Below are 21,517 nucleotides of genomic sequence, written 5' to 3' on the forward strand. Positions count from 1 at the left end.
ACTTTTTTCGGTCCATTATGCATTATAAGTTTTCCTGTACAATACTTAGGTGGGCCTATCTGTATATTCGTGTTATTTTCTAGCATTATCTTATATATATATTCTAGCATTATCTTATATATATATTATTTATCATCATTATACACTAAAACGTTTAGAGTCATTTAGAAATGGTTGTTTGGTGCATTATAAAGACATAAAATGGGTCAAAACTCTGGTTCATGGTCATTCATGGTCACTCCGACTCTGGTCATTTACAACATGATGGAATATGTTCATTAGTAACGAACAGTCTTGAATTCCAGTGGAACGCGGTGCTTGTTAACCTGTTTCAGTCTGTTTCATTCATCTTAGCCGACTAGAATAGCTGTAAAACTGTCCATGTTCACACTGGCAAGGAATGTGGTGCATCAGCAGATGTGGGTTCATCTACATCATTATAACCAACGTTGTCCATAACTCTTTATTATTGTTTTTGTAAATCCTATTAAGACCTTTTTTTGTTAAGTACATAACTCCACATGTGTTCATTCATAGTTTTGATGCCTTCAGTGAGAATCTACCAACGTAAATGGTCATGAAAATAAAGAAAACACATTTACAGCATTTATCAGACAGCCTTATCCAGAGCGACTTACAACCAGTAGTTACAGGGACAGTCCCCCCCTGGAGACACTCAGGGTTAAGTGTCTTGCTCAGGGACACAATGGTAGTAAGCGGGGTTTGAACCCGGGTCTTCTGGTTCCTAGGCGAGTGCGTTACCCACTAGGCTACTACCACCCCACCACCACATTGAATGAAAAGGTGTCCAAACTGTAAATTTCTATGTACAAATATTATTTAGTGTATTTTATATGTTTTATTTCGTTATTTCGGGATATTGAAATATTACCTGACGCGGACGCCGCCGGCCACGACTGGCTCCTCCCCCCGGCGGACGGGCGCGCGCACGCTCGCGCGCATCGGAGGCGCGTCCCCAGACGCGACTCGGCGGCGGCGCGCACCGGTGGATGCTCCGGGACCTGAGAGAAGTGACCGAGGAGGGGTGATGTCCCAACTTTTGGGGTTTTTTTAAATTCTCTTCTTCACTTTGACTCTTTAAGTGCCGCGTTTCTTGTTCTTCTCGCACGGGAGGAAAAGAGAAACGATACAAATAAAAAGTCGCCGAGCGAGGAAGTGAAAGTCTCGGTTCCATCCGCCACCCGGAGCCCCGGCGATGGCCACCTGACGACGTGACCGTCTCCGCGCGCGCAGAATGGCACGTCCCGCGCTGCTCGAGGCTCCTTCCCGCAGACATGCTGGACAGTGACAAGTGCGAGGCCACCACCAGCGTCCGGGAGGACGGCAACCCGGTGGTGAGCGCCATAATGTTCCTGGGGGGGCTGGTGGGCAACCTGCTGGCCCTGGCCATCCTGGGGGTCCACCGGAAGGAGCGGCGCACCAAGACCTCGGTCTTCTACATACTGGTGACGGGCTTGGCGGTGACCGACCTGCTGGGGACCTGCGTCCTCAGCCCGCCCGTCTTCGTGTCCTACGCGTACAACTCGTCCCTGGTGGGGCTGACCGGCGGCATGCACCTGTGCGGCCTCTTCGCCTTCTGCATGACCTTCTTCGGCCTGGCCTCCGTGCTCATCCTGTTCGCCATGGCGGTGGAGCGCTGCCTGGCCATCAGCCACCCGTACTTCTACTCCAAGCGGGTGCGGCGCGGCTTCGCCAAGCCGGCGCTGCTGCTCATCTACCTGCTCACCTTCGCCTTCTGCCTGCTGCCCTTCTTCGGCTTCGGCGAGCACAAGCAGTACTGCCCGGGCACCTGGTGCTTCATAAAGATGGAGGCGGGCGAGCGGGCGGCGGCCGGGCAGCCCCACACGCTGGCCTACTCGCTCAGCTACGCCTCCATCATGGCCCTGCTCATCGCCTCCATCTTCCTCTGCAACGGCTCGGTCATTGTCAGCCTGTGCCGGATGCACCGCAGCCAGGTGACGCGGCGCGGCTCCGCCCAGTCGTCCGGCCGCAAGAAGAAGATGGGCTCCTGGTTCGGCCAGGGCGAGGAGGAGGTGGACCACCTGGTGCTGCTGGCCTCCATGACGGTCATCTTCATCATCTTCTCTCTGCCCCTCACGGTGAGCAGCCCAGTCTCATGGAATTCATCTTATTTAATCATTTTGTGTTGTGTTGCATCTCCCAAGATGAAGGGCGTAATTAGAGCGTGGGGACGTTCGCTAACGTCACATCAACAGACACAAACCGATAGAAACAAGTCTGTATCTCGTAGAAGAGGCGCTAAACAGCCACCCATCGTTTCTGAGACCCAGAAGAAAGGGGAGGAGCCGATGGTGATGATGAGCAGCTCTCCTGCACCCTACTTCCTCATCCTAAATTATTTAAACCCACCAACACGCGCAAAATAGCTGGTTTCAGATCACACGTACACATTCACGCACACACACAAAGCTGCATAAAAAAATACGAGATAAGACGTGATCTGCCGCGACCACATAAAAACACTTAAATAAGAATCGAGTTCCTCAAAAATCCCATAAAAAAAAAAAAAAAAAAAAAAAAAATATATATATATATATATATATATATATATATATCTCTCTCTCTCCATAATAAATAATTTCAAAACATTTCCCTCCGTTTAATCTGTGCAATAGAAAAAGAAGAACGGCCCATACCCAAATCCAGTAGGAAATCTGTGGGGTGACCCTAAAGAGGTTTATCCCGGTCAAGATGCGCCATGCCGAACACGAAGGCTCCGTGTTGTGATTAAATTAAATCGTGCTTCAGGAAAGCATTTTAGTTTCATTGAATTATTCGGGTCAAAGGTCATATTAAAGATGGATAAAGTTTGGGGATTTTTTTTATGTAATTTTAACTCTTTAGTAATCCCAGATTTTTATGATTTTTTCCCGTAATGTTCTCAGGCAGCTTCTAGTTCAGCCGTTGGACGCGTGTGAGATGTGTTGTTAAACCTGCTGAATCGGCCCGTACTGGTTTGCGAGGTTCGAGACACTTGCACATAGTGGTTGACTGGGTGTGGTAATTGCTGGTGACAGGATGTGTCCCGCATGTGAATGCACACGCACGGGCATGTGCACGCTTTTTAAAAAATGGACAGAGGATGCAGAGTGCACCGGAGGGCATGCAGTTGCAGCTCAATTCTTCTTCTGAAGAAGAAAAAAAAAAAAGAAAACAGCGTAGAACGTATAAGCAGTGCAGTAATTCCGAACTCCAGGTCCATGTAGGTGCATCTGTTCTGTTGATTTGGATATGGCTGGCCCACAAACTGCGTTTTATAACATTATACCAGACAGACAGCCAGACAGACACATAAATATAGGTCTGAATCGAAAGCAAACCGAAATCACGTTTTGAAGAAACACAGGTTTCTAAATCGCATCAATGCGATATTGCACCCCCAGACTCTGCTCCAGGGGTTAATACTGCAGGGTTGCTGCAGGACGGATGCGCATGCTGGGTTGGCTGGTTACCTTTCCTCTCAAAAATCAGCGAGCGGCACCCAACGCCGCGGGGCTCATTTTTGTCATGTAATCTAGAAGAATACAAGTGTGGGCCGACCGTGTCGTAACATCAGTTCCTTAATAAAACATCAGACGGCATTCCGGGAAAAACGGGAAATCAACTCTCTTTACACACGGATTTTTAAACCCCTGGTAAGACGATAATGTGGTGCCGATAAGATCAGTTTCTCCTCCATTTCCACTGTGTTTGTGTGTCTGTGTTGTGAAGGGAGGGAACGAACTTTTGCTACAGTCTTTAATAATCATAAATTGCAATATTTAGCATTTCTAGGTTAGGGTGATGGTCTCACAGTGGCTGCAGCCAGATGCTCCTGGCCTCGTAGGTGCACTCTGCGCCATGGCCAAAACTCGAGAGCCCTGTAGATAGATCACCGTTTCCAGCAGTTTAAACGCACAAATACAGAAACGTTCCCACTGGACAGAGTGTACACTGCACACACCCCATAGACGCGTAAACAAGGAGACGCAACAAGGGGGACTTCAGAGGTGTGTGCAAAGACATGCAATTAACTTGCGGTGTGTGGTGCATTGCTGCAGTGCACAAGCAAAAGATGCGGGCATGGATGGTAACGTTAGGAGAACGTTAGATCCAACAGCTCTAATGGTTACATCAGCCAGCAGCTGTGAAGCTCCATGGAAGAGGCCTCCAAAGACCTCGGGGGACACAAAAGGTTTCTCTTCCCGTACAGCCTGAGCAGCTTAGTGGACATAATGGACTGGAGATGTTGGTTTTGGACCCTTTTTTTTTGGTGATTAGCGCTCTTGAATGAGTGAGTGTGTCCTCGGCTGTCATCCGTACGTAATTAACTGTAATCACCCCGTTGTGCGGCCCGGGGTTTAATTAGCCTTGATGTATTTTGCCCATAAGCAGAAGGCAAAGGGCTGGACCCCGGTGACCATCAGAGATCTTTGTCACTGACTCATTTACGATATGGATCGCGGCCAATTAGTGATGGGATGGAAGGAAGTTAATGAAGTGGTGGCCGAGCTGCAGACAACAGAGTATTATCTTAACAAGAGGATGGAGAAATATCGCTGGATCTTCGCCACCACATCCCCCCCGGTAGATGGCTGGAAAAGGATTGTAGAATTTTTTTTTTAACATTAACCACATTCACCCAAAAGAATTCTTGGTCTGGGAAAACGGAAAGCCATTAATCTTATTGTCAGCCAGTGCTTTAAACTAAAGGAATGAAAATGTTGCACTCAACTATGTTGGAAGTTCTATAGACTTTTAATCGCCGGAGAGATGCTTCACGATAGTGAAATTAATTAGTAGTTTTTAACTATACCACATATTAACAAAATCATATAATAAAACTGGGGGTTGAACCCTGAAAAGAATAGTTTAAAACATGAAAATGAACATTGTAGCAATTAGGCGCCTTTTACTCTAATGCAAGTTTTTTATAGATCAGTGAAATAGATCTATTTTTTTCCTTTGTGACTCTAAACCCTAAAAGACATTCTAAAAGTGTTCTAAAAGTCATTTTTCAATCAATGCGGGGATCAATACAGGAGGCGAGGTCCACATTACCGTGAGTGGCTGGTATGGGAGACTGGTCTGTGGGCAACGACCGGCGGGCTGCAGGGAATAAACCGGCCGGAAGTGATGCATATCATTCTGCCCCCTCCTGATACACAGTCCTGGCTGGAGGGCAGGCCATCTCTCACAGTACACCCCCCCACGCTGGAGAATTTATTAAAGTTTCTTTTGGCCCGTTCCAGATTTATGGGAGTGATAACCTCTGCTTTTGCGACAGACAGATTGGGTAGGTGACAGGATATGGGCAGAGGTCCCGCTTTAATTATTATTAAAGGTCAAATTTTTGTCAACTGAGACTGATGTTGCTGCTCTCGGAGGACTTTTAAGCTTGTACCATGACTGGCATTATAGGCAAGGCTCAATACATTTATATTAAAAAAAATGTCATTATTATAGGTATGAATATAGCAGTGTTGAAATTCAGGACTTCAACACTATAGGCTGAAGATTGTTGTCATGGTTCCATTTTATTCCTCACACTTTACTGGTGTTTTCCAAATGGTAAAATAGATGCCTTTTCAGTAAAATTTAAATCAGACAAACATGGTTAAATATTATTTTTGTACAAGAGGAGGAAAGGAGGAAAGAGGAGGAAATCGTATCTTATGATTCCAATTATTAAAAGGCTGTTTATTTAAATTGTTGATCTGTTTATATGAGAGAGTCGTTAATGATGCTTATGCATGTGATTAATATTTGCAAAGTATTGAAACGCACATGAAAAGAAATGGGCATTTTAACATGATATTATTGTGTCATTAGCTGGCAGTTATCCCTTATTGGTTTTGTAGAGGTTACAGCCAAAAAAATACTGTCATTTTTCACAGTTTGTTACTATGTCCTCATGATTTTATTTTCTAGGCCTATTGATCCACTGAAGTCAGTTTCTGCTGAAGGTTTATTCATTATTGGCACTGTTCCTTGTTTGGTTTCTGTAATCTTTGTTTCAAGATGATTTATACTTTAGGGTCCCATATTATTCCCCTTTTCAATAAGTTATAATAGAGACACTAAGTTTGTACTGTGTAGTTTGTAGTTTGTTTTTGCCAACTATGACTGGAACTTGGCCATTAAAAAGGAAAATTTACCACACAGGTACTCTGTCCTCTGTGGCTGGGAGCTGATGAAGGGATATATGTTGGTTGTTGCAGCCAACAACACAACACTTCGAGTGTCAGCTGCTAGACCTCTACCATGGGAGGAGATTGTCACACTGTTGCTCCCCTACTGTGAAATAGAAATAGGGGAGAAAGAGAAGCATACCATTCAAACCCTTTTTTATCAAATTGACAGGGTGGGTATGTTCAAAGAACAGAAAAGGTTTTTTTTGGATACACTGCAGCACAGCACGGATACATGGTGCACACAATGTAATGAGTCCTCTGCTTTTAATGTGAGCAGTGGGCAGCTATGACAGGCGCCCAAGGAGCAGAGTGTGGGGACGGTACCTTGCTCAAGCGGGATTTGAACCTGCAACCTTCCGGTTATGAGTCCACTTCTTCAACCACTGCTCCATTCCCTAAAGCTGTGTGTGACACTATTAAAAACCACACAGTTGAATTCAGTGGAATGGAATTAAATGGAAAGCAGATGATGGATGCGACCCACCCATCACAGGGACAAGTCAGTCCTACACAACTGTTCCTCCCACTGTTCCTGTCTCAGCGAGCATGGATTAATCTCTTAGGTTGATGTGAGAAAGTTTTAAAGGATTTTTTGAACCTGAACTAGGTTCCATCATTAATCATAAAGGTGTTTGTCAAGCCAAATAGATTGTTGAAGCAATTGGCATGGGGACATTTCAAAACACGACATTAAAACTCCCAACACTGTACGGCGTCAGAAATGGGAAGTTGTAGCAGTGTTGTGCCAAACAAGTTGAACAAGTTCACGTGGGCTGTAATAACCATGTCGGAGTTATTATTTTCTCACGTATTAGACTAGAAATGTATGACAAAGTGGACATTGTGCTGAGCAGAAATACCTGGCTCACTTCAGCCAAAAGGAGTTCATATTAAACAGATATTTGAAATGGTTGGGAATGTCACCCTAGAATTTTATTTTGAAAAGGCCAGACTGTGTGCACACATTTTACGTGTAGAATTTCATTCTTGCACTGTATGCCAGAGCTCTTCGGACCACAGGAAATGGAGCTGTGCAGAAAACATCTGAGCAGCGATGGTCCTGAAGACCACAGCAATGAGCGGATGGAGTGGGTGGATGACAAACTGGCATCTGTTGAGCTGAAGCCTGTCACTGAGCTCCTTTTAAAGGGTGGTAGTAGCCTAGTGATTAAGACACTCGTCTATGAACCAGAAGACCCAGGTTCAAACCCCACTTACTAGCCTTGTGTCCCTGAGCAAGACACTTAACCCTGAAGTGTCTCCAGGGGGGGACTGTCCCTGTAACTACTGACTGTAAGTCACTCTGGATAAGGGCGTCTGGTAAATGCCATAAATGTCGGTGGAAATGTAGAACGAGTATATTAGAAGAATTTGCCTGGTTGCCCAGTGGATTTCCTGCTGGACTGGCTGTCAAATCACATGAAACAGAACATTTGTAGACAACAGACGCTCGCAGTGAACATTTAACGAATTTGTTGTGTCGTGGCACATCCTTCCAAGATGCAAATGCGAGGGTGATATTGTGTACGGTGCGCGGCTGAAGTTGACTCTTCAAGTTCTGTAATGCTACTACCACTATTAAGTTGTCAACACTAACTGGGTGGCGCTACCGTGCACCTACCGCAACAGCCGTGGCTATACACTTCAAAAGAGGCGGGGTCAGGCGGGGTGCACCTGAAGAGTGTTCTTTATAAAGAGCTGCTGATCTCACAAGCTCCAAGAATCCCATTCTTAGCGCAGCTGACGTGCCGCTAGTGATATGATAATTCCCATAACACCAATATTAATGTCCTACAATACACAAACACGTCCTGAATCCGTCCTTTTTAAGTGCTCGGCGAGAGGCGTTTTACCTTTTTCCTGGAAACTGATTGATTGGCTCTGTAAAAACAGACTGCTGGACTTTAATGATGGATTTTGTTATTGTCCCACACTTGTGGACGTTACGTGCTCTGTTTGTTCAGGGCCGTTGGCTGATTACTCTGCATTTGTCCACATCCAGGATCTCGAATGTCTGTAAGGTTGTAATCTGACAGTAAATCTGTCCAGCCCAGCCCCAGACTACTTTGCATTTTTTTTTTTTTCTAGAAAATGACAAAACTTTTATCCGTGTTGCTTGTAAGTAACCACCCACTAAGAACTTTTTGTCTCACTAAGTGGGAGAGATGACCAAGAAGATATCGGCTAATTTTCGTCGCGCAAAGAGGAACAAAATGCAAACCATGAGTTCAGATGATGCGCAGCACACACTGACTTCCAGTAATTACTGCGATTTGGGTGTTGACTACTCATGGAAGACTTCGTATGTGTGTCCAGTGCACGGAACAAGTGACCTGCCTTGAACGGTCACCCTTCTTACATTTGGCAAGAAGAGAAAGTAGCAGCCGGAGAGCGAAGCCATGGGACTGTGTGACTCTATGCAAACAAAAATGCAAAACTAACGCAATTCCAATTTTTTTTTTTTTTTTGTGCCCTCTGCGAGTTCTTACTCCCGTGCAACCAACTAGAATCAATGCTACTACCAGTACTATTTGTAAAGTGATCAGCTAAATCAGAACCTCACACAGAGATGCTGAGCTACACGTGATCACTGATTTCATGATTTCATTAATCCACGCCTTCGTTTTTCTTGCTATATAACCCAGCCTCGTATAAAAATATGCTTGTGTTGCAAGTAGGGTGACGGGATGCCCATAATCAGTAGTGGTAGTGGTGGTAGTGGTCAAGTGGTTAACACACTCGCCTATGAACCAGAAGACCCAGGTTCAAATCCCACTTACTACCATTGTGTCCCTGAGCAAGACACTTAACCCTAAGTTGCTCCAGGGGGGGACTGTCCCTGTAAATACTGATTGTAAGTCGCTCTGGATAAGGGCGTCTGATAAATGCTCTAAATGTAAATGTAAATGTAATCAGCGATGACAGCCATCCCCTAGTACCTCTGGCTCTAGTTCATAACCTCCATTTTTATAGCAGCAGACGTCCTTTGTTCCGTGGAAAAGCTCCATAATGGATGAGGAACAGTGAATTGGAAATAAGCAAGTCTGTAGAGATGAATGGCATTCTGTATAAACAGTGTTTTGAGAACAGCTCTGTGTGTGAAAGTTGAAGGCGGGGCCACCGCCGTGGGAGGAACTGAAGCTGCGTGACATCACTGACTTTCACTGGCTGGATTCTTTTCATGAGCTGTAACATGAGCTGCCGAGTTGACACATGGTGTTGGCTCTGGCTTGATGGTGACTAAGGGTGGAATCCGAAGTTTCTGTATCTGTCGTCAGTTGCTCTCCCCAAATCATTAAAAATAATAGTGACTTGTTGGTAACACCTACATAACTGGTCCCAGGGGTGTGGGGTTTCCTGCTGTGATTCAGATGATTTCCGTCCAGCACTGAGTTCATAGGAAAGCCATTTACGGTCAGTATATCTAAGAAAAAATAAAAGCGGATTTATTTGGAAGGGTGGCAGTAGCCTGGTGGGTAAGATAATGCTCACATTTGAACCAGAAGACAACAAATTCACAGGTTCAAACTCCACTTAATACCATTGTGTCCCTGAGCAAGACACTTAACCTTGAGTGTCTCCAGGGGGACTATTACTGATTGTAAGCCACACTGGATAAGGGCGTCTGACAAATACCATAAAACTAATGTAAATATATGACACAGTGAATAGCCATGGGGCTAAGTAAGGCACTTCAGGTAGCAAGTAAAAAGAACTTCTCAAACTTCTCAGTGGAGTCCACCAAATAACATGCTCTTGTACCCAGAAGCCCTAAAGAAAGAGCATCTACACCTACAAAGGACCTAAAATACATGACTAAAGTAATAAAACACCTCAGCGATATCTCTCTCCCCGAAATCATAAAAAAAACAAGTAAATATACTTTCAACCTGCTTCCCACAGAAAGACAGGGTGACCTTTGGTGAGCAGTAATTAAGCTGTTCAAACACTGCTGACATTTATTATCACAAAGGATGCTGCTCCTGACCCCTGTACGGATGTGTAGGTGATACAATTTGTGCCTGTAGGTGTGTGTTTCCATGACTCCCATCTTCTTCGTTGTACTGGGCACCATATGGATGCCATTTGCCTATGTGGCTCGTGGTAATGTTCCTGCCTTTCATCAGTAGAGCACTACCGTCCTGCAGTGATGGGTGGTAGTAGCCTAGTGGGTAACACACTCGCCTATGAACCAGAAGACCCGGGTTCAAATCCCACTTACTACCATTGTGTCCCTGAGACTGTCCCTGTAACTACTGATTGTAAGTCGCTCTGGATAAGGGCGTCTGATAAATGCTGTAAATGTAAATGTAAATGCAGTGATGACAGATTGATGGCTGTGCCAAGTAGGGAAAGCCCAATCGATTATAACCACAATTTCTATCACAAACTTCAGTCCTCAAGAAGTTAAATAAAAGCCCTGAAATCTGATTGGTTTATTTTGCTACGTACAAACACTGGGATATTGCGTTTGCAGGCATCAGGGATGTATGCAGGGATGTCTGGTAGACGAGCGTCTCCATTTAGAAGTAATATACATACACACACAAGATATGCGAGTTTTTATCGTGACCATGAACATGCCCAAAGCTGATCAGTGAGATCAAGCTGAATTTTATCGCGATCATCAATCAGGATCGTGTTATTGCCCAGCCCTAATGCCAAGGCACACTACGTGCCATCTTACTCAGATACCCTCTGCACAGTCCCGCTCTGACTTTGAATATCAGGCACTGACATGAAAAGCCCTAAGATCCATTTGCAAATCGCTACACAAATTTTGCAGTGAGGATGTTACGAGCCGGTCTAGGGGCTCCGGCCCATAACAAAAGAAAGGACACAAACGTACTAATACAAAACTGAGAATTTTAACAAGTATATTATTAACAACTAAATATATAAATAAAGATGAAATACATATGAAACGAATAACAACGAATAACGGCAAACAAACAGGAAAACAGAGAAAAACAAACAAACACCGAAGCAGGCCGACACAACAAGTTGCGTCGCATGCTAGGGGAAGCGCAGGGGAAACCGGAAGTGATGTACGGCAAGCGCAGCCCCGAAAAAGGAGACTGAGGCTCCTTTTATTCAGTCTGTCCCACAGCAGGAACAGGTGGGGCTCAATTTACAATCACCAGGTACCTGCAAAACAACACAAAACACACAACAGAAACACCCCCAAAAATACCAGGACGTAACAGAGCAATAAGAAAACGGGTGCTTCTCGAATAAAACAAAACAAAAAAAAGTGTTTATTTTGCTTAACAATCCAACTCGTGAAACCTCTTTTCATTGTGTGAAAATGTTCAATTAGGCCTTTAGTCGCGGAGAAATCAATTAAGAATGACGAAAGGCCATGATGTGACTAATCACTTGTTGTCGAGGCATATTCTTTGGTGTAATTTTTGATTATCATAAAAAATGTCGTCCCTTAGAGGCTGGTGATGTTCGCTGTGGTCACTTCACAATTCCAGGAATCTAATTGAAACCAGACCACCAGGAACCCAGTGCATTTGCGGCTTGTGGCTCTCAGGCTTTGCTGTTTTCTCCTGTATTTCCAGTCCAAATCATTGGTTGAGAATCCGATTTTTGTTCTCAGGCTGGTTTTATGACTTCCATGAGTAGATGGTGTCACAACCATGGTGGCATGACGAGGCAGGTGAACAGAAGTGATGACAAGGAGGTGACGAGATGACGAGGAAGGAAGGACGCAATCGCGCTACGTCATGAAACCGGGGTTTAATGGTGAAGCACAAGACAGGGGAGACATCCGAGACACTGGTGAACATGTAACATAACTTCAAAGACCTGACGGCGAACAGAAACGAACAGGGCAGCTTTATACATTTGACACAAGTGAAAACGATTAGGGGACATTACACAGGACAACAATTAAACTCCGGTCCGGATCCCAGTAACCCCTTTCGGACCGAATCATGACAGATGGTGGCTCAGGTCAAGATCATAGAAGCTGGAAGTTTGTGTTTGCCTTGGTGAGACAGGTGGAAAGTTAGATTACTGACTTCAACACTTAATCTAACCTGATGAGTAGCCCAAGCCATAACCCTATGAAACCCTACATAAATACTATTAAGAGACAATTCACTTATTATGTTATAGGTGTGCTCTAGGTCTGCCCTGAAAGCAAGAATAGGGTCAAGACAGGGTCAAGGGTCAAAACAGGGTCGAGGAAGGGTCACCAGGTTATGAATTATTGATATTGCTAATCTTTGGTTTGATTAATTTAACTTAGCATCCAACTCTACCCATATTTCTAGAGATATTCTCCTAATTCTTATATTGGCTAGCAGAACACAAATTATTTTTTTTTTGCAACTCTTGTTTTATTATTGCTATAATAAAACATAAACAAACGCTAGAATAATTAACTTAATACTGTGGACCTCTTCAGATCTGTGTCACCCTTTTGCTGAGGCCAGCATTTCATTTTCAGCTGGAATTTTCCTGTGCATCACCGTTCCCTGTGTACCCTAGTGGTGTTTAGCTGTCTCCGTGTGCATGTACAACTCCCATTATGGACACTTTTTTGCTGTCTTTTAGGACATGACATTGTAACCTAAAAAAAAAAAAAAAAAACCTGACAGCAGGACTTGAGTAAGCATCCCAGTTTCATCATTTAGTCAGAATAAAAGCAGGGCTCCTCCCATGCGTGTTAGAGATGGCTTGGTGACTTGCTGCTTCCTCTTTCTCTAGTCTGGCAAAAAAAGCCTGTCAGCAGTTTTTAATCCTGAAAGAACTCTCACACTGGCTTTTTGTTGCTGATATAACACATGTGCAGCTAGTTTGTTCTTGACCTTCCTTGGTTCCTTGGTGTAGAAACACACTGCTATACACGGTTAACACATTACCAGCATCCCACTAATATTTGCTCCTCCCGCATCCTCCAGATAACTAACGGAACGTGGAAATATGAATCACGGGTCTTGTTCCCAAACTAAATCAGACTCAGTTGTGTAAAACTTGAGAAAGGAATGTATCAGAATCCTTCCCCTGCTAGCCGAGGCGGCCATGTTGGAATATATGGTTGTGGAAGATTGTTATTACTCACTTTCTCTTGATTTAGTTTTGGCAGTGCCACATACTGACATTTTTGGTTAATTTAGATGGTAGAAAGGCAGCATTTTTAATACTTCTGTTGAAACTAGGGCACAGGAAAACGGCCGGAAAACCCCTTTATGGTCTTTGGATGATATACAGCAATACTAGGAACCACATTTTTAATCTGTCATGATCTAGAGGTTACAGGTCTGACATGAAAGAGATGTCTGCTCCCATATACAAGTCATATATAACTACTGATTGCACGTCGCTCTGGATAAGGGTGCCTGATAAATGCCATAATGTTCTGCTTTGAAAGCTTAACCCTATTTCACTTGAGAAATCCATGATACCAAACAGGACATTCAGGATTATGACAGGAGATGTTTGGTGAGGAGAATCAGAACAAATTAAAGCCCTGTGGCAAGATCAGCAGGATTCTCACACGCCCAATAGTCACCTCACCAGTGGATTTGTTGCATAAAGGCCACTAAGGCAAAAAAAAACAAGAAACCGTTCACAGCTCTGCCTGCCTTGTTGCCTGAAGTGGGAAAGTGGGAACTGGTCTGTTTTTAAATGGTATTTTTATATTCTGGTCTTCAACCAGTGTCCAAAAGCACACTACAACTGCTACTAATAATTCAAAAATCCCTTGACAATATTTGTCATGTCCATAAAGGAGAAATAGTGATAGGACTCTGCTTGGCCTCGTTTTCCTGGTAATGGCCACTCGCACTAATTAGGATCAGAATCGGCTGGCGATGCGGGTTCCGCACTCCCTCGCTGAGACGGAATGTCGGCCCCGCGCAACCCGAAACATCTCAGATCCGGGATGCGCTCCGTCTCGCGGCTCATAATGGACGCGATTAGGTGAAAGCCCTCTCAGACGTGGGGCCAGGTTTAAGGCCTCTCTCGGATGTGCCAGCGCCTGCCACATTACCCCGTTCCCAGGGCCTGGGAGGGCGGCGGGCTCAGATTCCTTCCTGTTTGCGCCTGCCCCTCTTGGCCCAGCGTATTAATAATGGATCTGAGCAGACAGAAGGCTGACGCAGCCTCTTCCCTGGACTTTGCAGCTTGATAACCAGTCTGGCTCGGGGCTTCTGGTGTTTAAGTGATGCAGATTTTGTATTGTCTTTATGGGACAAGTGCACCCAAGAGCCACTGGCGCCGAATGGGATATTAATCATGCTGGCACGCTGTTTAATGGGACCCTGGTCTCACTTGTACAAGCATAGTGACACACTGAAAAATGTTGTTACACCTGATATTTTAGCATTGACGTAATGCAAATAAACCAATCAAACCTACCTGTTCCCTGCTTTATTCCCATTATGGCAATGCAAAAATATTAGGTGTGACAGATTACTTCACTTTTTTAGATTAGTCAGTGTTCACTATTTTCAGTGCATGAACTGTGATGTTGGACTTGTCATTTTCATGGACTTGAGGAAAAACAAGCAGGGACTCATACCAAGACCGGTACTGGGAAAACAAAAGGTGAAGCCCAGGGCTAGTCCCTGCCCTTTAACGTGTGGACGGGCGTATAGACGTGCCACGCCCACACTTTCCTGCAAGATCGTATGTTTGTGGCTCTGCTGCACATATGAAACTGAAAACGGCTGGATGGTAAGATATGTGAGCAGATAATATGTGAGTGAATTTGTGAATGAGGACTGATAAAATGCATATTATATGATAATAGAGAGAGAACGGGTAAAAGTGTGAAATGTAGAAAGATTGAAAGATTGATCTTGGGGCCGCGTGTATTCATAACTGCATTACATGTTAAACAAATACTACCAGGAGTCTAATGCACTTGCCAGTAAACTGCAGGATGGCTTCTTGGCTGAAACACCATTCAGTTACATTAGTCACTGAATCCCAGTCACTGAACAAGAGGGCCATGACTCACGAAGCCTCTTATATCAAACTTGAGTGGGAAACGCAGGCTGAACAAAGTGCTTGGGCCCATGAAACTTCAAAACAAATAAATTACGGATGAATTTACAAATGAGTCATGTATCCGGTGACAAGATATGTTATTGGGCACAGCCGTGTATCTGCGCATGGGGGTGAAGCATTGCTGCCCGGTTGTGAGCTTAGAAAGCGAGGGGGGTTTTCCATTGGGTTGTGCACCAGTATGGTTCAAGATCCTGTCAGGCCCATTGCAGCGGGGCAACGGAATCAGATTTCTGAAAAATTGAAACAAAACATCACTGCGAGATGTGTGAGCATCAACAGCCATTAGCGATCACATATGGATCACAGCATAATCAACATGTTTGATCAATACCTACAATTGCTTAATGTGCAGCTGATCGTGTGCACACATCTCATTCCATATGTGACCCTAAAAGGCTGTTGCTGCTGTGTGCGTGCAGTGATAGATTTCGGGGCAACGGAGCTGTCACTCAAAATCCTGCTGGCAAATGAGGCGAAGCTCCACCCACACGACAGACCTGTGACAGATGTGCTACCGAATCGCCAGGCAGCGTAAACAGGTGAAAGTGCCGATCAGTGTTGTTCGCAGGAACGGCAAGAGGAGTGATCCAATGACCGTGTGGAGAGTCGTGCCGGGGCCGGGCCAGGTCCGAATTTGAGACGGAATCAGTAAACAGAGAGGAGCCACAGGTTTAAGTAAACACTTACTACCATTGTGTCCCTGAGCTAGACACTTAACCCCTGAGTGTCTACAGTGGGGGACTGTCCCTGTAACTACTGATTTTAAGTCGCTCTGAATAAGGGCGTCTGGTAAAATGGCGTAAAATGTAAATGTTCCTATATTGGTTGGATTTTGCGGTGTTTCAAACACTGCAGCCCTGGAGTTGCCATTCAGCTCAATTTAAATCTAGGTGTCAGCGTTTGTGGAGCTGGAGCCTCTCCACAGCTGCGCTTACAGCCTTACCGCAAAGTGTCTCGTTCCCAGGCTCTGCTTGACGCGATGACCCTAAGATCTAAATGCACAGCTTGTATCTGTAGCAGCCATTTCAGGCTGCGGTGGAGGACGCTTTTTCGTACGCTGGTGTGACTGATAGATAGATAGTCTAAGATAGATAGCCTCACTTGTCTAAGTTTCTAAATGCTCATGGCTGCAGCAGCTAATTTTTTGGAACACCAAGTGTGAAAGAGTGGAGGGCCCATCGGCTCTGACGGGCATTGCCACCCTCAGCCGGGATTTGTGGTGCTGCTTGGGAGGACAGCGGTTGAGGGGGGAACCATAAGAGGCGGTGGCTGCGAAGTGGCGGGCATGTGGGAGGGCAGAGCTTGGCCCTATTAAGCAGCGGCTGTTTTGACAACTTGTGGGACCCGAAGTGACCCGATGCACCGTGACTCTGTCCTGATCAGCCCTGTGAGAGATGGCAAGGAAGGCCGAGAGAAATGGAGGGGATCTTAAATTCGCAAAAACAACAAAAAAATGTATATCAAATTCAAATTTTATTTGTCACATACACAGTCATACATGGTATGATATGCAGTGAAATGCTTTATCAATATATCAATATATATATAATATATATATATATATGTGTGTGTGTGTGTGTGTATATCAATAAATACATAATCAATATATAATCAATATATATCAATAAATAAATAAAACTGTCATGACTGAGGGGTGAATGGTAATGATGGACACCGACGGTAGGGAAAAACAAATAAATGTTCCCAGAATAAATCAAGACACCATAGTAAAAAAAAATACCCACATTAGCTACTGGGAAAGACCTGGTTCCCACCTGGGATCAGTTCTTTGACATTAGAATGTCTATTATGGCTTTTTTTTTTGCTTGTGTGTAAATTTTTTTCCACTGTTACCAATAATGCCGAGCATGTTTAGAGGCACTTCCTGACTTCCTGTTTTACACATGCCTTAGCTGTCATGCACTTTTTCCCCTTATCTTGCTTGACATGCATGTTTTCTCTCCGTCTGGTTTCCATAACCTCTGTTTCCACCGGCAACAAAGCTTCCAGAAGGGTGCAAGCATGGGTGCCGTGCCAGACGGTGAACATGGCGGTAACCGTGCAAGGTGCCACCATCATTTCTCCGCCACTGCCCGTAAGACGCGAGGAGACGAAGCATAAACAGCCCTGCGTTAGGCTGCAGAGGCCATACACAACACTGACAGGCCGCGCTAAACAAGACGACAAACAGCAGAGCCTGCTTCTCCTCCGTGGCATAGCAGAACCCGGACAACCTGGGCCGGTTCTCACACTCAGATCACATGTACACACACTCAGGTGACAATGTCTTGGAAAACACACCGCTTGGGATTATTTAGGAGCTAATCCATTTATTTGATCTTTGTCCTCTAATGGCACAAACGTCCTGTAATTCAGACCGTGTCTCTCACCGGGGACATGTCCTATATTTCACTATTATATAATGCCCAGTGTGGCACGTTGGAAGGGAACAATAAATAAAAGACAGATTTCTATGGTAGTGAGAGAAGAAGCTAATGGGAAAAGAGAATGCAGGATAAGTTTGGAGTGTTATTAACATAATTGCAATATATTGAACTTTTTAGTAATTTTTTTAAAAGTAATAATATTACTTTACTCATAATATAGTACCTGAAAGGAAGTCAAGAAACTACATACATACAGTAATACATACAGTATAGGCCAAAAGTTTGGACACACCTTCTCATTCAATGTGTTTTCTTTACTTTCATGACCATGTTTTGTAAAAAAAAAGTGAAATAAGTGAAAAAATGTTTTATATTCTAGTTTCTTTGCTCTGATTACTGCTTTGCACACTCTTGGCGTTCTCTCGATGAGCTTCAAGAGGTCGTCACATGAGATGCTTTTCCAACAGTCTTGAAGGAGTTCCCAGAGGTGTTTAGCACTTGTTGGCCCCTTTGCCTTCACTCTGCGGTCCAGTTCACCCCAAACCATCTGGATTGGGTTCAGGTCCGGTGACTGTGGAGACCAGGTCTCCACTTTTTGTTAAGTACATAACTCCACATGTGTTCATTCATAGTTTTGATGCCTTCAGTGAAAATCTGCCAATGTAAATGGTCATGAAAACACATTGAATGAGAAGGTGTGTCCAAACCTTTGGCCTGTACTGTCTAACTACTAAACTAAAGTACATATATGAATTCAGCAGTGGTTTAGTAATGCATATTGAACACCGAGAAAGTGAAGCTGTCTTTAAATCTGTAACAGACTGCTGCATGCACACACACACACACACACTTCTTACTTTTATTAATTAGCCCAGGCCATAGCAACGCAGCAACATCTGCTGGCTGACAGGAAAACACTGAGCCAGCAGGCCAGCTTCATTACAGCGGGGTTTGAGTTGTAGACACTTTATTTAAAGTGAGAATCTTGTAGGTTTATCTGAAGGTAACATGTGTAATACGTTTTTAGAACACGACTGTAATTGTTTATTTTTTATTTGTATTGTAGTTATTAGTTAGGGAATTATTTTATTATTCTGACTCTCTCTTTGTCTGTCTGTCTGTAGATTTGTGGCTTTGTCAGTGCCATCACCACATCAGGCACCGATGACCTCAACCTTATGGCCTTCCGCTTCTCGGCGCTCAACCCCATCGTGGACCCGTGGGTGTTCATCCTTTTCCGCAAGGCCGTCTTCCGCCACCTGCGGCGGCTGCTGTGTTGCAGGTTGCCCAGACGCGCAGTCAAGACCACCGCCCAGACTGCCCTGTCGCTCCCACTGGAAGCGACGGAAGTGCGCCACCCATCCACCCTTCAGAACAAAATATACTCCAGCCTGCAACTGTGACCAGAGGTCGAGGCTGGACCAGGGACTTTGTGGACTTGGGCTGCATTAAGCCCTGATGATGACCCTCGTAGGTCTTCAGCAGGTCACTGGACGGCTCAGGACCAGTAAACGTGAAAGGCACTCAATCAAAGAGTCTAGCAGGAGTGTGCCCCAGAGTCTGGGGCATTCCGGACTTCAAGCTGTTCAACTGCTTCACACCAAACATCAATGTCTGGTCGCTTCAAGCTGGCCTACAGGGATTTAACCTGAATGGACGATGTCTAGAGTCCAATTATTTCCAACAGCGCCACATTGCATTTTTCAGGAATCATTATGAAATGATGTTGGTTTACATCATATTCATCTGCTTAAAGCCACACATGCTAAACCAGATGGCACTGAAAGGCAGAGGAACATATTCATAACGGTCTTAGAGAACTTCAAAACTGCAACCACTAAAGGGTTCTACATGCAGACCCCAAAACACTGAGGGGGATGGTTCTAAACGTGGAACACATCTGAAAAAAGCCACTCCTCCGTGTGTGCTGAGGATTATTACTGTATGTAGCGTCTGTGTTTCTACATTTATTTCAGTGGACGTCAGATAAAAACCTGCGCAGAAGATCATAGGTGTGGCAGTAGGAGGAAACACGCTGGGAAATTTAAGAAAATCTATGCAAATAAGGAATGGTTTTAAAGGAAATGCATTAGAGGTGGAAAATAAATTGCTAGTTAAAGAAATCACTTCATTGTACAGCCCAAATTACTACTAAAAATGACCCACCTAAAGAAATCGGCATAAACTGAGGGTAATTTCGTTCATATGTGTTCTGGCCTTGCAATTGAGCACTAACTGTAAAATGAATGCTCAAGTTAAAAATGTGAAACTTTAATCTAGTGCATGATCAGCGGATCTGCTTTCTTTTCCTGCACCAAGTCGCATTAAGCTAAGTCCAGTGCCCATTTCATTTAAAATGCTGTGATTGGATATGGATAAAATGATAGTAACCATTGCCCTAGGTGGGCGTTTTTTTTTTTGTTTTTTTTTTTGTTCAAAGTGTGTTGTATGGCTTCACTGAAGAGTGATTACTGGACCTGTACTGATTTTCTATAGTACTGATGCTGTAGAACACATACCTACACACAACATTCACTCACTCACTCATTCCTTGAGACAATTTAAAGGTCTGATAATATTTAATAAGTTTATTATATAGCCTTTAATAGATAATAGCCTGGTCACAGAACTGCAGTATTCATGATGGATTTTTCCTTCAGATAACCCCATGTGGCCCAATCAAATCGCAATTAGCCACTCTTACCACAAAGTTTTAATTTCTGCCACATTAATATCTTACAGTAGGTACAAATGGCTGTTACCACTCATTTTGTTGATATTCTCATCAGATGAAGATCCATGAAGACCCTTGGTTCTTCACAGCCGTGTTTTGAGTTCTTTTTTTGTGAAGTGATTGTCATTCTGAAACACAGCACAGCACACAAGAAAATGTGTCCTCTGCTTCTAACCATCACCCTTGGTGAGCAGTGGGCAGCCATGAAAGGCTCCCGGGGAGCAGTGTGTGGGGACGGTGCTGTGCTCAGTGGCACCTTGGCTGTTTGTGATTCGAAACGGCAACCTTCCGATTACGGCTCAGTTTCCTTACCCGCTAGGCCATTCACTGCCCTTCTGTGTGAACCGTGCGGCTTCACACCCGGCACGCAGGTAGAGGGAGGCTGGAACATCAGCAGTACCTCCTACCTTGAAGGCCATGAGTTCCTGACTCAGTTTCCACAGCGGCTTGGGCTTGGTTCTGTGGCCCTCCGCCGTCTGCTCTGGTAATAGTAATCGGCAATTTTGCTGCACTGTGACCTCTGCATGAATGAAGCACGGTTAACATGCATGCAATAACCGAGGAAGGACACAGAGAGCATTACACGGCAGTAAACTCGGTGACACGGCGTTGGTGGTGTCTGCTTTAAAAAAAAAAAAATCATGTCTTCTGAACCTACTGAATTTGCACTGTTTTTTAATGGTCTTTCATCATTATATGTATGATGGTGTGTGTGTGTTTTCTGCACACACTGCTGCATTTGCACTGATGTGTTGTCCAACTACTGTGCATGTTAGCGCTCAACGCTCCGTTCAGTGTTAGCTAGAGCCCGCGCTTTGTTGGATGTGTAAATTATGAATCTTCTGATGCAGTATTGATGCCTGTGTTGAAGTGCTGAGCGGTGGCTGGCAGAAAAAAACGAAAAGAAGTCCATACGTGTGGTCGGTTCATTATCTGGCATTTAGTCATGTTTTTTTCTGCTGCTGAGTGCCCCTTGACGCCATTGTGAGAAACAAGATAAATGACACGCTTGTACATAGATTCTGTTCATCATTAAATTTAATATTGCTAAACAGTTTGTGGTGTGTGTGCATTTTAAATGGCCGGAAAGGGAACCAGTGTGATGGCACCAGGGCGTCCTTTCACTCTTCATTTCCTGTTCTTTCAGCGGGGAA

General features: G+C 44.4%; 1 protein-coding gene across 1 annotated transcript; it reads left to right on the forward strand.

Moving 5' to 3' along the window:
- The first annotated feature begins 982 nt into the window (after nt 1-982).
- Nucleotides 983-20,583, forward strand: ptgir (prostaglandin I2 receptor). Its single transcript, XM_028961979.1, has 2 exons — nt 983-2,120; nt 18,754-20,583. The coding sequence occupies exons 1-2, from the start codon at nt 1,296-1,298 to the stop codon at nt 19,030-19,032; spliced, it is 1,104 nt and encodes a 367-aa protein (XP_028817812.1). The 5' UTR covers nt 983-1,295; the 3' UTR covers nt 19,033-20,583.
- The last annotated feature ends 934 nt before the right edge of the window (nt 20,584-21,517 follow it).

The sequence above is a fragment of the Denticeps clupeoides genome, chromosome 19, assembly GCF_900700375.1.
Source record: "Denticeps clupeoides chromosome 19, fDenClu1.1, whole genome shotgun sequence".
NCBI lineage: Eukaryota > Metazoa > Chordata > Actinopteri > Clupeiformes > Denticipitidae > Denticeps > Denticeps clupeoides.